A 17,521-nucleotide genomic window follows, 5' to 3' on the forward strand; every position below is an offset into this window, starting at 1 on the left:
AAAAAATTATTTATTAAAAAAATATGTATTAACCAGCTGTCAATGATGGTGACTTAGAGGCAAGAGTCTTGGTTTTCAGGCCTATCACACTACTGTCCCTTTACATAACAGATATTTTGTAATGCCCCTCCACCATCCTGAAATTAAATAGATAATGTAATCATGCCCCCAAATATATATAACCCTATCCTCACACCTAATTTCAAAAAAATAAAAAATATTCTTAAATAGAAAGCCAAAGGAAAGAATCGGTTTCTACTATGCTTCACTACCTACTGTCACCACCAGTTTAACTTGTTACTTCTGAGTATTCTCTGGGTTCCTCAGGGAGGGGCAAGGAGCTTCCATACCTTCTTCAGTTTCTGCAGCACTGGAAGGCATGTCTTGTCTTTCCTCCGGCCTGGCTTCTTGATCTTCCAGAGCCTAAGAAAGAAGAAAAAATCAGCGAAAACCAGTGGAGGGTTCAGATATGCGACAAGGAGATGGAAATCTCAACCATGGGTCTTGAACAGAGACAGACACGGCCTGGGGAGGTCTGGAAAGACAGGGTGTGCAAAGCCACTGGGAGTACACAGAGGCAGCACCCCAAGAAGACGATGAGAGACACTGGGGGAAACCCCGAGGCATGGGGTGCAAGCGTCCCTGCCACTAATCCTCTACTGTTTGCTTCCCCATGTCACAAGAGGAAGGTCCTCAGGAAAATAATCCATGAACCAAAAAGGGACAGAAGAATAGAAAACGGTGAAACTGTAAAGAAGAGCCACTGTTTATGCAGGTGCCCATCCTGAACAACCTCTGCCCATGCCATAAGACACAGAGAGAGGGAGGGCCCAGGATGACCACTTGTCTTGGGCTGCAAGCCACCATATGCTGGTGCAGGCTGCCCAGGCTGAGACCAAGCTGGTGGCCTTAGAGAGTAGCTGCCGCCCTGGAGCCCTCCGCATTTCCTTTTCAAATAGATACCTCATGGCCAGTAAAATGAAAAGAGCCACAGAATGACATGTTGACCTGCCAAACGATAAAACATCCTAACATTGCAGCCCATGGAAATATACATACTTAACCAAACCACAAAGCGGGCAGGGAACAAGCATTGAGTCACCTACCCTCTACAGCTGTTAACTCCTGCCAGCCTTATCCCCAAGATGCAGTATTCTCTCTTCTAGGGTCCACCATGGAATTAAAGGGTGGACCAGACCAGGTACATACTGGGAGGTGCTAAGGAGATGAAATCAAGAGGGATTAGGGTCTTAGGAGATCCCGCCATGCAGGCTCAAGGCCAAACACAACCACCAGCCCATGTGATTATCCGGGTTAGCCCTAACACTGAAATCCTAGTCTTTCAGTGAGGGCAATGGGCAAGCCTGTGTGAAAAGGGCATCAGACAATGCTGGTTTCTGATTACAAAACAAAACCTGAAGTAAGCAAATACTTACTCTTTTTTTTGTAAATGGCAGGTATTAAAACAGTTTTTATTCTCCTGACCAAATTTCGATGCAATCTTGGAACACTTTAATTTCCTAGCTGAAATTATTATTAATGTTAGCCAAGTTCAAGAACTAAATTCTCAGTATTCTGGTTAATAGCAAAAACTCTGTCACGAGGAGAAAATGAAATCATGATTGGAAAATAGAGCTAAGATTTTGCCTATTATCTAATTTCCTAATATCTTTACTATTTGGATATTTAGCACCAACTTGGCATTTTTAACACTTAATGATTATTGCCAATTATCAGTAACCTAGTGTCAGCTATACTACAGAGTGCTAAGATGAGTCCTTTATAACTCTTAACAAGTGGGGTGTCTAAATGGGATCGCTTCCTGCATAGCTCTAGTCTATGTAAAGCAGCCTCAGGCTTCTGCAGCAAGGTTTAACGGTTGTTGTTCTAGAAGGGCTGCAGGTAACTAAGCACTGACCAAATCCCAAGACTGAAGACGCCTCTTTGACAAGACAAAGGCTATGAATGATTCAGTTCCTTGAGAATAAATTAGTACCTGAAAGTCATTTCTACGACTTTTACATTAAAAAAAAAAAAAAAAAAAAATAGACTTTCCCACATCTAAGATTTAACAAAACATGAATACTTTACTACTGTACATATATTTTATATTTGTTCCCCCAAATGATAAAGCTTTAGCAGGGACAACCTGTAACAGTCATCACCTGTTTTCATTTAAAATAGAATCAAACCAGGGGTGCCTGGGTGGCTCAGTTGGGTTAGGCATCCGACTTCGGCTCAGGTCATGATCTCGCAGTCCGTCAGTTCGAGCCCCGCGTCGGGCTCTGTGCTGACAGCTCAGAGCCTGGAGCCTGTTTCAGATTCTGTGTCTCCCTCTCTCTCTGACCCTCCCCCATTCATGCTCTGTCTCTCTCTGTCGCAAAAATAAATAAACGTTAAAAAAAAAATTTTTTTTTTTAAATAAAATAAAATAAATAAATAAAATAGAATCAAACCAGAAAGAAGTACCCCTGAAGACAGTAAATTCAAGAATACCATGGAAACATTTTGTAGCACGGGTGAGGATGAACTACTTGGATGTCTATTAGGGTTCTGGACCCAATTCCAGGCTGGGGCGGGAAAGCGGGGGAAGCTTCCTTACGAAGGAGCAATTCTCTGACACCATCCAAGACTGGCCTACCTCCACTTCAGATGCCACTTGTAAGTCCAAGCTGTTATTTGTGCTTCTGACCAAAAGGCTATAAATCAGGATTCCCACAACCTCCCCATCTTGGATGTGATTAATTTGCTAGAGGGGCTCTCAGACCTCAGAGCAACAGTGTACCTACAAGATTGTCGGCTTATTGCAAAAGCATGTAACTCAGGGACGTGGGGTAAGGTACAGGCAAAGGGCAAAGAGCCTCCGTGTTGTCATGGAGCATACCACTCCCATCACCACCCCAGGTGACCAACCCACAAGCTGTCCGGAGCCCTGGCCTTTTGGGTTCTCAAGGAGGCTTCATTACATAGGCATGATTCATTAAATCATTGGCCACGGGCAATCTCCATCTCCTGCCGGCAGCCCCCACCCAGGTCAGAGGGTAGAATGAAAGAAAGTTCCAACCCCCTAATCACAGTGCCCAACACTAGCTACTTTCGGAGAGTCACCTCATTAACATAACAAAAGACACCTACATCATTGTCAACTCTTCAAAACCCCAAAGGTTGTGGTCGTAGGAGCTATGATCCAATGGATGGATAATGGACCCAAATGGATCCAAAGCATGAACTATGACTTTCTTTCTTATAAATCACAGTAAGCTCATGAATCTCTGCTCTCTTCCTTTCCTGTTCCTCTGCTCACCACCCAGCCACACCGCTTCTATTCTTCCGTTGAGCCCTTCTCATAAAATGACAATCTCCAAGAAACTGGAAAGCAATCTCCATTTGGTCTCTGTTACTCTGAGTCCACTACCATCAATTACTGAACATCGGTATCTACTCATCTTACATCTTCCAGGCCCTCAGTATTATCTCAAATGTGTCATGAGAAATCATGAATCCAGCCTCAGAAGTTGATGGCTTTTTATAATGAAACAAATGGTCATGATTTTTGCTATACGCAGGGTAGGCTCTATTGCTTTTAAGAGTTTTGTCACCAGATGCTGCGCTGTGACCAGAACACCCCATCTAAGGACACGCGTGCTCCTGAGCTGTGTCCCTGCACGGGTGCAGGGAGCTGAGCACATCGAGAGCAATGCTGCTCTTCAAGGCCATGGCTTGGCCTGGTCAGAATATCTACCCCTGGGGGCTTGGGTGAGAAGCCACAGGAATGGCTGATGGCTTTACTGTCTTAAAATGACAAGCATCCTTAAGCAAACGAGGCAACACTGTATGCCAGAAAATGATACATTTCCTAAAACCCAACAAAGGGATGTAGTTCACAATGAGGAGCATGTTTCATATTATTTCTTTAATTTTTTTAAATGTTTATTTACTTTTGAGAGAGAGAGAGCAAGCGAGCATGAGTGAGGGAGGGGGAGAGAGAGGGAGACACAGAATCCAAAGCAAGTTCCAGGCTCTGAGCTGTCAGCACAGAGCCTATCATGGGGCTCAATCCCATGAACCATGAGATCATGACCTGAGCTGAAATCAGATGCTTAACCAACTGAGCCACCCAGATACTCTTCATTTTACTTCTTTAGATAAAACCCTATATGGACTAAGCCAACCATAATCTTTGATAGCAATGTTTTGTGTTTTGGGGGATTTTTTTGTTTTGTTTTTACTAAAACTGCAGTTTAATTATATGAAGCAAACACTTGGGAACACAGGACATCAGGGGATCTCGTGAGTGAATCCATTATACCCTGGAGCACTGTCAACTAGACAGACTCAAGCCTTTTACTCAAAGTAACATTTTGCTTCATGATAATTAAAAGATATAAATATTCTTTATATTGCTCCAGATTCTACATAAAAATAAAAAATAATAAAGATGAAACATTTTAAACTCTGAGCTGAGCATGCTATGATGTCACTGAAAGCTGGTGTTTGAGCCAGCCTTTGAAAAGGAACGGATTTCAAACGACCATTCCCATTCAAGAAGAATCTACATGCTGGGACAATGCTTAACTACATCTAAGTCTTAAGAAAGCCCAGAAGTCGGTATTCTTCATGTATAACAGCCTTAAATGTAATGGTTTTAAATAAGAATTAAGTAAAATCAGGGACACCTAGGTGGCTCAGTCAGTTAATAGGCCAACTCTTAATTTCAGCTCAGACCATGATCTCATGGTTCGTGGGATTAAGCCCCACATCAGGCTCTGCACTAACAGTGTGGATGGAACCTGCTTGGAATTCTCTCTCTATCTGCCCGTCATCCCACTCATGCTTTCTCTCTCAAAATAAATAAATAAACATTAAAAAAAATTCAGTAAAATCAATAAATGAATACAAAATATCCAGTATTAGATAATTAAAATCCAACACTGGGGACGCTGGCTCCTGGAAAATAAATCCTTACACAAGTTACTATGTTCTACCTCCAAAATATTATGCAATAATCTTCATTCTACCAATGTAACACAGTCTCCAATTTCATGTCCAAAGCTCCGCTATAAAAAAATGAAGTGCTACCCTCCAAAAGAATAAGCCTGCTGTCTATACTCTCAAGGAGTATCAGCTATTACATACCAAAATGAAGGGACACATACCTGGAGGAGAAAGGCTCTGTCCCAAAAGTATTTCCTGAAGAGTTTAATATCTCCCTCCAACAAATGCTCAGCCGTGTGGTTCAGAGTCAAGGTCAGCATTTCTGAGGAGTGAATATACTGCAGGAAGGCATCTTCACTGAGCTGCACCCGGGAAAAGTCGGGGAAACGTCTGCCCTGGAAACTGAAATGTCACATATCAAAACCCACTGGCAATTTCAGAGATATCAACTCCAAGATCCCAGTACCCTCACTGCACCCAGTATTAGAAATCCAACTGGCAAATGATCCATGCAAGCCACCCACTGACAACAAGTACATATGATCATGTAAACAGATCCTTTCATAAAGCTAAATTTTCTACCTAGAGAAGATGTCAGTTGAAAAGCTATTCACGTATACTACATATTTTAAAGATATTTATGTAACTAATGAAACTACTGACTTTTAAACACAGTATTTTCCCTCAATATTGTATTCTCTCCTTAACTCAAAAAGATGCCTCTTGCTTTAACGGGGTCATGTGTAATAGAACAAATTAGCTGGCAGCCAACAGCTTATTAGGTGATTACAGTGGAAAATAGATATGATCTCCAGGGAGCACAGCGAGGTTCAGATGGTACAAACAAGTGGGATATTCATAACACACTGGTCCACTGTTATAAATCATTTTATCAGGCAAATTAAAAAAGCATAAATTTGATCTTGTTCTATTCTTGAAAACACCCATAAACAAAGAAACAATATTCCCAAGCTGAATTCTTGAATATAAACTAATTTTCTGTTTTGTTTTGGCCAAGAACAACTGCACATTCATTAGCTACATGCAGGCTGTACGGTTAGTATCGTAATATTCTGGACAGCTCACAAGGTCATGTAATTGCAACAGTAAAGGAGCCTTCGGAGGAAAATGCTAGCGCTTCCCGATAGGAGCTCACCTCAGCAGGTTGTCACATCCCCCACCGATTCCTCACTTCACAGAATTAGTTCTATGCCTCTTTCCTCCTCTTACATGACCTCATCTTGTTAATGAATATTTGCTTCACAAAAAGAGAATATACTTCCAATCAAATAAATATTAACTCCATCATATGGAGCAACAAAAAGAGATCTACTAAGAGCACTTACATTCTAAGATGTGGGTATCTCTCCAAATTCTTAGCATGAATTACTAGTATCAACTCCAGAATCTTTAGAAAACAACTCCCCATGCTAACATAATATCTTCTGGTCCTGGAGACAGGTGAAAGGTACCAAGCTACCCACGATGAAGTCAGCCTCCTGGGCTTTGATCTAAATCTGAACCCCCCACAATGACCAAGTCAAAGAAAGTAGTCCTGCTTTGGCCTTTTTAGCCAAGCAAGTGGGGTCATATTAGACCCAAGAAAAGACCTTTTGGATTGGCTTTTTTTCCTCGGTTGGCAGTCACGTGACTGAAGTAGGACAAAAATAAACAAAAAGCTCTGACTTCTATGCCAATATCCATTTATGCAGCATAAAATTATAAATTAATCACATTGAGTTTCATAAGCCAAACAAGAAAAACCAGTCCATTAAGATACACCAGGTAATAATACTCTGAATATATTTAATATTTATATGTAATTTTCAATGCACTTTCCCATTTTTCAACACCTGGTTAAGTCAAGGAAACCACTATATACGAATCTCCCTTTCTTCAGAATAACGACCAATCTGAACCATTGTAAGAAAAAAACGACACATCCTTCCTTCATTGACAGTGCTGATGTCATCAACAGAGCAAACTTTACAGCCCTTTTACATTATTGTTTCTTTTACATTACTTCACTAAATCCTAATAACCACACAGTATTTTAGGGTTCATTTATCATTGATTCAACAAAAATTTAGGGTGCCTGGCTGGCTCGGTTGATTCAATAATTTATATTCTTTCAGTGAGCATTATATACTGAAAATGTATCAGAAATACTACAATGGGTAAACAAATAGTTTCAGCCCTTAAGTGATACAGGATGGAGACCTAGGCAACAAATGATGACTGCATATAAAATTCTAAATAATACTGTCAATAATCTTGGGGCGCCTGGGTGGCTCAGTTGGTTAAGTGTCCAACTTTGGCTCATCATGATCTCACAGTTCGTGAGTTCGAGCCCTGCATTTGGGCTCTGTGCTGACAGTTCAGAGCCTGGAGCTCGATTTGGATTCTGTGTTTCCCTCTCTCTCTGCTCTTTCCCCACTCATGCTCAGTCTCTCTCTCCTTCAAAAATAAATAAAAACATTAAAAAAATTTTTTAATATTGTTAATAATTTTAACCACCATATTATAAATTAATCATGATCACAAAAGGCCCTAATGTAGATGGTGTCTCTGAAGAAGTGCTTTTTATTTTTAGTTTAGTTTTTTTTTTTTAAAGAAGTCCTATTTACGCTGAAACCTGAAAGGTAAGTAGGGTTTAGGCTAGTGTTTTGCCAACTTTTCTCTTTATTATAGCTCCCTCTGAGCCTTTCAAGACTTTTTCCCCTAACTCCCCCCATGAAATGTTGGTAATAAATACATCTGTCTATCTGCTCACATACTCTGTACTTTATACATGGGAACTAATGGTAAAACATAAACCAACATTAGCTTGTGATTTGGTTTATTTCTATTTTTCCACAATACTTGGAACACTTTATAGAAATAGGTTAAGAGAGAATCAATCTAACAAGTAGCCAAACTCACTTTGTGATGTCTTCAACCAGCTCGGAGTATCCGGCACGTAAAGCTAAGTCTAATGGGGTGGCACCTTCTTCATTGGGTAAAGCCAAAGCCTGGACTCCCCCAGGGAGACACAAGAGGAAACGAGACAGCTTAGGCAGGCCCCATCTCATAGCCAGGTGTAGAAGAGACTCTCTGCATAAAGACACTGAAAAGGAAAACACAGGATATTAGTTCCTCTATTCACAAACTTTGTCTTATACGTTTCATCCAAGATAACCATGTCTTTAGACATAATACAGAATGTTAGAACTGGAAGGAAGCGTCAAAAGCATCTAATCCAAACACCTCATTTTATATATGTGGACACGTCAAGTGATTTGTCCAAAGTTAGGCAGCCAGTAGGTGCTGGAGACAATCTGGCCCAGTGCTGGCTCATCGGTAGCCCAGTGCTGCTCCCACCCACTACAGTGCACACTCACGTCCCTTTTCCCATGTGCACTAAACTCGTCCAGGAAAACAAGTGCTAGGAGCACACCACCGCCCTTCAGAAACACTCCAAGGTGCCCTTTAAGGAGATTCTGCTATTTCAGTAGGGCAGACTCTCGGAGGCCCCAACTGTAAAGGAGCCCCCGTTCCCACTCTTCATCCTCAGAGGTGCTCCGCCCCTGATGAGAAGCTGGGTCAGCAATGGGTTTCCTGTGTCCAGAATACTTGAGACCATGGTCTTTCCCAAACTTCATAGAAGTGCTTTCACCCATCTGTTAGATCGTTTCAGGGCTGGCAAAGCCACTTTGGCGCTCTGCTTAAAAAAGTCAGCCTGTGCCTTTTCACACGCCCCTTGACAGAAGGTTCCTGATTGATCTGTGTATCTGAGTTTTCACCGTGGTGTTTGCTACTTTACATTATGGTTGTCTCCTGTGTGTATCAGTGTACAGACTGAGGAATTTTGTTTTTTAATCTCAACACCCAGCGTAGTATGTGACAAACTGAGTCATCCAGTATTTGTGAGTTGAACAGCAACTGTTAGAATCTCCATGATTTGTCTATGTTAAAAGTGCCTGATTTGTACAGTTTGTACACCGATGTTTCTACTGCAATACCCAGTGCTTGGAACACAGATGGCTCATGGTAAAGATTACACTGGACATACAGAGAAGAGTAAATATGCTTACGTTAAAAAAAAAAAAAAGTAGGCTCATGAACTCCCTAGGCATCAAGACGCCCCTTGAAACAAACCTAGCCTTCACAAACTAAACCTGAAAATCCTAACACTCAGTATCTGTTGGAATAAGCATGCAGTAAGAATTTGAATCATATGTACCCCTTAAGTTGAGTCATGTTACTGGCTGAAGTTCTAATAGGAAAGAGGTACAGAGCACACTGCATCGTACCGAAGAGAAAGGCCAGCAGGGGAGGGACCTATGTCTTCTACCCCAGTGTAGTGTCAACCACACGTATATGCTCTAGAAAGAGCTGCCTGTTGAATGAACGAATATATGACCAAGGGGGCCCTTTCCCTGTTGAGTACCCATAAAAGTTACCCATAAAAGTTAGCTTTTCATAGATGACTGCAGGTGCTATTTGGAGCACATACCGTCCTTAGTTCCGCCTCTGACACCTCGACTAAAATCTGTGAACAAAAACTACATACTCTCATGGAGTCTTGACACCGAGGACAAAGACTACCTACTTCTCCACACAGTTCACAGTCTCCGTGAACATGACTTCACTTTTCCATTGTCTTCCTTAACATAACCCCACCAGTAACCAACCCCAGGAGACTCTTCCCTGGGCAAACGATGGTATATTCATCATCCCTTCAAGACCCATCAACTGTTCTGCAAAAAGCATCAAGAAGCTTAAACCCTGAAACCAAGCTTTATGATATCATGATCCTTATCCAGTCCTAATCCAACTCCCTTCCCCGCCTACCACCACTCCTCTGCCTTAGAAGACCATCATTAAGCCCAACTTCAAGTTCTCATGACATTCCAACCCTGCCCTCCCCCCTTAAAGAGCCTGGTAAGGCCGTGTAAAGGTGTCGTTCTGACTTTCCAGGGTAGGGAGTTAACTCAGCTTTCTTTCCCCAGCAGGCTGTGCTGATGCTACTTGGAGAGCGAGCATCCAACAACATCTGAATTTCAAACAATTAGAAGGAAATACTCCACTACAAGAAAAGCAGAAGAAAACTGCTTTGTTTTTATCTTTAGTGGGGTTTTCCTTAACGTTATTTCTTAACGTTATTCTGAGAGCGAGAAAGAGTGCTCACAAGTAGGGGAGGGGCAGAGAGAAGGAGAGACACAATCCCAAGCAGGCTCTGCACCATCATTGTAGAACCCGATGCAGGGCGTGAACTCATGAACTGTGAGATCATGACTTGAGCTGAGATCAAGAGTTGGACACTCAACCAATTGAGGCACCCAGATGCCCCTAGGGGTTTATATTATTTATCTAGATCAAGAATGTACAGCCTTTAAAAAAAAAAAAAAAAGTTTTTTTCTAGTTGCAATTCATTTTTTTAATTTATTTATTTTTTTAATTTACATCCAAGTTAGTGAGCATACAGTGCAAGAAGGACTTCAGGAGTAGATTCCAGTGATTCAACCCCTATGCGTAACACCCAGTGCTCATCCCCACAAGTGTCTTCTTTAATGCTCCTTCCCCTTTTAGCGCATCCCCCCACCCACAACCCCTCCAGCAACCCTCAGTTGGTTCTCTGTGTTTGAGGCTCTTATGTTTTGTCCCCCTTCTTATTTTTACATTATTTTTGCGTCCCCATAAAGCCTTCTATCTCAAATATGTAAGTAAGTCCTCGGAGTGAAAAGCACTTCACAGTGCATTTGCTCCCTGTCTGTCTGTGTGACACAGCACAGACCCCCTGGCCCCATAAGAGGACAACTGAAATGTCAAAACAACTAAAAACGAAGTGTGTACCCCTGCTAGGTATCTGTTTAATATACTTGATACCTTCAAAAGGCTATTGAAGAAGTGATGTTTATTTTATCCTTTAAACTCATTTTATTAGAAAGTCGGATTTTCCTTCTGAACAGGTTCCCAACAAGGCATGTTTGAGAACATTTCCATTTATCCCCCCTTCTTAAAAATGAGGAAGAGACCAGTTAGGATCTGGTAATGAAACCAACACACATGCACAAGGACACTCCCGAACACGTATGTCAGCATTAGATCATAACCAGCTACTCTAGGATGGAATTTCCAAGTCCTAGATCCCAATTTGAATCTGGTGACAAATATCACATGGTTCTATGGGATACAATTTTCTTCCAAGAAAAAGAACAAAAACGGAATATCTAAACCTAAGCCAGGTCTTTTTTTTTTTTTTTTTTTTTTAAGTTTATTTATTTTGAGAGCGCAAGAGAGTACAAGTAAGGGTAGGGGCGAAGAGAGAATCCCAAGCAGGCTCTGCACTGTAAGTGTAGGACCCGATGTGGGGCTCAATCTCAGGAACTGTGAGATTATGATTTGAGCCTAAACTAAGTGTCCAACACTTAACCAACTGAGCCACCTAGATGTCCCTGCATTCCCTTTAAAATCAAACCATTGATAAACTCAAGTATGGTGTCAATCATTTAAATGCAACTCCCCTACACTGCCTGGGGGCAGTGACACACAAGCCCTTGAACCTGGGAAGTAGCTCAGTGTATTTAATCTGGCTGACAGTGCAGGTGTGGGGAGAAGTTCCCTCCTCTGGAGCACTTTCCAGGACTGTTCTGCTAATCCAGCTCCCTACTCCCTTCCTCAGGCTCCAATCTCACATCTACTTCTTAAGAGAGCACAGCAAACTTGTGGGACTGAACTGCTCACTGCTCAAACTGTCCTTTCCTCCCAAACTCCCCACTTCCTGGGAAGGTGGGAAGGCAGGGGAAGAGAGGATCTTCTGTTCTTTGGGGAAAACAAGTAAGAAACTGACCAAAATGTTTTGAGAGAGAGCTTTCTCATTCAGTAGGAAAGTTCAGAGCCTAGAATCAGGCAAACAGCCTGAAATAGGAAACACTGTGACATATATAAATAATTCTGCTTGTTATAGAGTTTCAGATTCTTAACAGCGGTCAGGAAAACAAGCTGTGAAAAGAGGTTATACAATTTGGCAGACATGGGAAGGAGGGTGTTTAAAATGTTTTTTTTAACCAAATAAATATGCCTCATCCTGTCTGGCTGGTGCCAGGAGTTACGTGCACTAATGTTTCTAAAACAGAATTACTAGTAATTGTTCTAATGGCAAACAGTAGAAGATATGACCTGTCACATCCTGGGAGCAAGATCACCCAGGCACAAAACAAGAAGTGAGCAGGCTGTGACATTCAACCAGCATTTCCCGTCACAGCAAAAAGGGAGGCTCATCTGCCCCAGACAGAGGAGGAGGTACAAAGCCCAAGCCTCTGGCTGTGCCATACCTCAGTTTCTCTGCCTCGAAAATGAGGCTGTCACATCAAAGGCACAAGTTCCTGAGAGTGTTCATCCTGGCCCTGAATGACCAGGGATCCAGCATCCATGAAATCCGGTATACACCAAGGGACCTCCCAGAGCGCGTGAGCACAGGAGCAGAGACAGTGTGGCTGTTGCTAAAGGAGAGTGACTTTATATACTGTTCACTCCAAATCTGGGACCGTTATAGCTTCACAAGGTCCGTCTATGCCTTGACATTAGCAGAAAGTTCAGGTTGCAAGACTGAAAAATAAATGATCAAGCCCTCAGAAATTCAGTCACTGCTACAGGAAACGTAAATCGGCATAACCATTTTGGAAAACACACTGGGATCATCTATTAAATTTACCCAAGCTTATGTTGTATCTGACTGAGCAATTCCACTCCCACTTAATAAACCCTCCTAGGACTAGGCTTTGTACACCAGCAAACACACAAAGAGATGTAAAATTGTCAAAAGTAGAAGTGATTTCAACATCCATCAACAATAGGTTCAACTGTAGAATAATCACACTAGTATCCTAACAACTGAAAATCAGACTAATACAGAAAAAAAAAAAAGAAAGAAAGAAATATAAGGGTGCCTGGGTGGCTCAGTTGGTTGAGGGTCTGGCTCTTGATTTCAGCTCAGGTCATGATCCCAGGGTCCTGAGATCAAGCCCCAAAACAGTCTCTGCCCTGAACACAAAGCCTCCTTAGGAGTCTGTCTGTCTGTCTGTCTCTCTCTCTCTCTCTGCCTCTGCCCCTTTCCCTCTTTGTGTGCTCACTTCTTTCTCACTCTCTCGTTAAAAAAAAAAAAAAAAAAAAAATGAAAGAAAAAAAACTAAGAAATACAATGTTGGGGAAAAGTCACAGAAGAAAAAAAGTGAAAAGGCATACTTTTCAGGAATACACAGGGAGTAGAACTTCAAGGAAAAGCAAGGAAGGACTACTGTACAAGTCAGTGTTATCTCTCTGGGAGAAATAGGGGACCGTGAGACTTTGCTTCTTCTGGGATCTGATGGCACCCGTATGTCTCTCCCCCCACGTGCAGAGAGCTGTGTTTAAGCCTCTCCCCAGGACAATTAAAACAGAATTTCTGGTGGTGGCACCCAAGCATTAGCTTTTTCCTAAAGATTCCCAAGCGATTCTTGCAACGTCAGGGTTAAGATCTGGTATTTTCAATAAGTAAGTGGTTAACAAAATGCCAAGCTCTGCTTTCTTTTTATACCACGGTCTTCCCAGTCATCTCTTAAGATCTATTAGCTAAAGCAAAATAAGTCAGAGAAAGACAGATATCATAGGACTTCACTCATATGTGGAATTTGAGAAACTCTACTGATGAAAACAGGAGAAGGGAAGGAAAAAGAAGATAAAAACAGAGGGAGGCAAACCCTAACAGACTCTTAAATACAGAGAACTGAGGGCTGATAGAGGAGAGCGGGGTGGCTAAATGGGTGACAGGCATTAAGGAGGGCACTTTTCAGGATGAACGCTAGGTGTCAAATATAAGAGATGAAACAGTGGGTTGTACTCCTAAAGTCAAGGCTACACCGCGTGTTAATGAGAATAAAAAATAAATTTTAAAAAGATTATCTAAAACATGTCACCAATAACAAAAAGAAGTTTGTAACTGATGCAAGGTATTTTTATTCTATATTTGCTGCCAAACCAAGACATATCCTTAAATGCTGTAAGCAAGATATTAAAAATAAGTGTGATAGAGACAATAATCTAGAAGCAAATATTTTTAAATACAATTCAGAAGTACTTCTACATTGTAGGACTTAATAATATTCCGTAACTTGTGAGTGGAGTCATTGAAATGTCTTCAACACTTTAAGTTTATGAATAACAAGAGACATTTTTTAATTCACATATAACCCAATCATTAAAATAAGTTGTCCTCTCATTTCCAAAACCACATACATACTGATGGAGGCCTCAATTTTTGCATTTAAGCCACTAAGTAAACAAACATTGAATGAACCTAGTACTAAATGCCGGACCCGGTGGCTGCAAAGATGGGCACGGTCCCTTGTCTTCCAATAGCATGCTGTCAACCCACTTCTGTTCAGAATAAATATCTGGCCCTTGAAGTCACTGTATGATGAGCTACAGGTCTAGGCTTAGACAGAAAGAGTATGAATAGAAATAAGGAAACTATTGGACCTATAAGGAAACTACCCTGCAGGATAATCAACCTCTATCATGTATCATGATCTGAAATTTTACAGGTGTTTATACAATGCCAAAATGATGAACAGAAAGTAAAGAGAATGAAAAAAGTATTGCCAAAAATTCTATGTAGCACAGGTGAGAATATATGACATGACACAATCTCATTTCCCCCCGCCCCAGGACTCTCAACAAAATGGGAGGAAAAATCATGTATTATGGTAGCTTTCATTTAAGTGATCTCATCAGGACTTGGGTGTGTCAAGTAAAAATCAGCCTTCCACAAGTAAGATCAGAGATTGTTGGGTCTAGGATAGGAACGGCAAGTATACACAGGTTCATAGGAAAGATAAGAAAGAGCACAGTACCAACATGGCAGGCTTGGCTGGGTCATAAAGCCCAAGGCAGGAGGAGAGTAACAACCATAAGGGTGGGTTTTAGCTTCCTGAAATTTAACTTTCTGCATCGGACATATAGGAGACACCCCAGTTACAACCGCTGACCGCAAATCTGGGAACACATCGATCACACAGTATCATTCCATAAAATTCACACTGCGATACACAATGCTGGAAGGCACTTTATGGAGTCTGCAGCTCTTAAAGGTTGGTTACACTTTACCTTATGGAACTAGGACTAACACACTGAAACACTACAAAGTCCTTATCAGGACTCAACGATGGGCACCAATTTCTGGCCTTCACTATCTGGGGGACATATCCAAACTGAATTATACAAGGTGGGCGTCAATATTCTGTGTTCAGAATCCAGACACAACAGTGTATAGCACAAAGGTGGACAGACAAAAGAACTGAACAATCTGGATTTCAACACTGAGAGAGATGTGGCTCTGGAAAGGCCACTTAAATTTTCAAGTTGTAAGTTGCTTGATCTGGAGAAGCAAAGTGTTACCTTCCCAACCTACTACCCAGGATTGTCAGGGTGATGTAATGAAAATAACACATGAGGCAGGGTTCTCATGAACTATGAAAGCCAGTACTGGGGGGGGGGGGGACACGACTTACCAGTAGTACACATTTATCTGATCTTTTTCATAGAAAAAGTACAACTGTCACTAAAGAGAGCCATGATATACTGCAAAACAGTTTTCCTCTGGTTATAATTTAAAAATTTTTTTTTCAACGTTTTTTATTTATTTTTGGGACAGAGAGAGACAGAGCATGAACGGGGGAGGGTCAGAGAGAGAGGGAGACACAGAATCGGAATCAGGCTCCAGGCTCCGAGCCATCAGCCCAGAGCCTGACGCGGGGCTCGAACTCACGGACCGCGAGATCGTGACCTGGCTGAAGTCGGACGCTTAACCGACTGCGCCACCCAGGCGCCCCCCTCTGGTTATAATTTAAAAGCGTCAATTAAGAGAACCAGCCGTCTGCTTAGGAGGGTGCTGTAACTGCATCGATGCAGGACACAAGATGAGCCATTAAGACAAATGTGCTAGAGCCCCATGCCTTGGGCAGCAGGAGGTTCTTAGGTGCCATAAGCAACAATTAGGTCATACCCCCCTTCCAGCCTGTGCACTAGATTTTTTTTCATCATCTGTTAATATTTCTCCAAGCTCTTATTCGTGTTCTCCATGTATTCACTTCTTTGCATTTGCTGACAGCCTACTATGGCACTGAGCGTTCTTTCCCCTCGCACTGCAGGGGAGCCTGTGGAATTGCCAGCCCCCCCCCCCCCCCCCAAGGGACCCTCCAAGCATGCTGTTCTGTTTGGGAGAGAAATGAAAATACAGTACCATCTAACTGTATTATTGACAAGCAGAAAAACTGTAGACTCATCAAATCTTGGCAATGGCCTTTTGAAATCTGCACTGGGAGTCCGAGTTGAAGCACAACCAGGCAAGCTGTGGTCTACAGCTGGGCAGGGTCCACTCACTGCCCTCCCACGCACTGGAAGCCAGAATTCTGTACAAAGGGCTAGACTGAGAAATATTTAACTCAATGGTTGTGAGTTACCCCACCAGTGGGGAGACCTCATCCCATCTTTCAGCACGAGGGGCATGTTCAGCTAGGGATATTCTGGTGAGCCTAGAAGAGGAAGCTAGATGGAATACGCCGAGTAAGAAACCAGTGTTTAAGGTGCTCTGTGCCTGGGGTGAGGGTGAGGAGGTTGAAAGAGATCACGAGAAGTCCACATGAGCAGCTGTTGACAGACGAACGAAAGCAAAGAAACGGACCAGCACAACCACCCTTTTTATTTCATGCTTGTCAGTTGCCGGTGACCGTAAGAACGTTACATCCCTTGTTTCCCCCTAACATTTATTATGTGACTTACATACGTTATCTTATTTGACCCTGACAGCCATTGCACAAGGTAAGGCCTATTATTATCCCCATTGAAGAAGAGCAGAAACTGAGATATGACACCATCAACTAATTGTCCAAGCTCATTCAGATACTAAATGGAGCACCAGGAATCTGAACCCAGGCTTTTCCACCCCCAAAACTCAAATTCTTAAAGGCAAAGAAATGATTCTGTAAAAGATGGCAAAAACAAGAAGGGCAGTGAAGATAGAACTTAAGTCAACCAAGCAAGAGTCAGGAAACCAAGCATAAAGAACTAAGCCACACCACTCCTAAGGATGCAGGCTCATACCCCACTGTGCACATGTTGGCCAGATAGGTCAACACACAGACACACAGACACACACACACACACACACACACACACACACACAGACACACACAGACACACACACACACACCACTGTCTCATGACAGGTCTGCAAATTAAAGTTTCTACCGCTACAAAGGTAGGGCAGAGAAAGCAAGTATGTGAGTACCACTATGAACTAGAACCCAGGGCAGGATTACAAAAGATTGGGGGGGGGCGGGTGGTTCTACCTATATAGCCTCATGATCACATAAAGGCCCACATTTAAAGAGTCACGGCAAGGCCTTTCACAGTTCACTGGGACCACATACAGCAGGTCACTGCCAAAGGACACAGGTTGGTTATTTCCCTAAGAACATCTCCTCACTTCTGCCTCACTGCCCACCTCCTTTCCAAGTCTGCCCCACCTACCTGTTCCACCATCAGCCTTTAATCTGCAAGCTTTGGT

The 17,521-nt window shown here is 42.3% G+C and overlaps 1 protein-coding gene across 1 annotated transcript in view; it reads right to left on the reverse strand.

Moving 5' to 3' along the window:
• ARHGEF28 (Rho guanine nucleotide exchange factor 28) overlaps positions 1–17,521 on the reverse strand; it is a 305,098-nt gene that overhangs the window by 148,716 nt on the left and 138,861 nt on the right. Inside the window, exons 5-7 of the mRNA XM_078449013.2 lie at positions 7,858–8,041; positions 5,157–5,337; positions 351–423 (exon numbers count right to left, since the gene is read on the reverse strand). Coding sequence (XP_078305139.2) covers positions 351–423; positions 5,157–5,337; positions 7,858–8,041 — 438 coding nt within the window. The remainder of the gene's footprint in view (positions 1–350; positions 424–5,156; positions 5,338–7,857; positions 8,042–17,521) is intronic.

This window comes from Panthera onca, chromosome A1 (genome assembly GCF_046562875.1).
Source record: "Panthera onca isolate mPanOnc1 chromosome A1, mPanOnc1 haplotype 2, whole genome shotgun sequence".
Classification (NCBI taxonomy): domain Eukaryota; kingdom Metazoa; phylum Chordata; class Mammalia; order Carnivora; family Felidae; genus Panthera; species Panthera onca.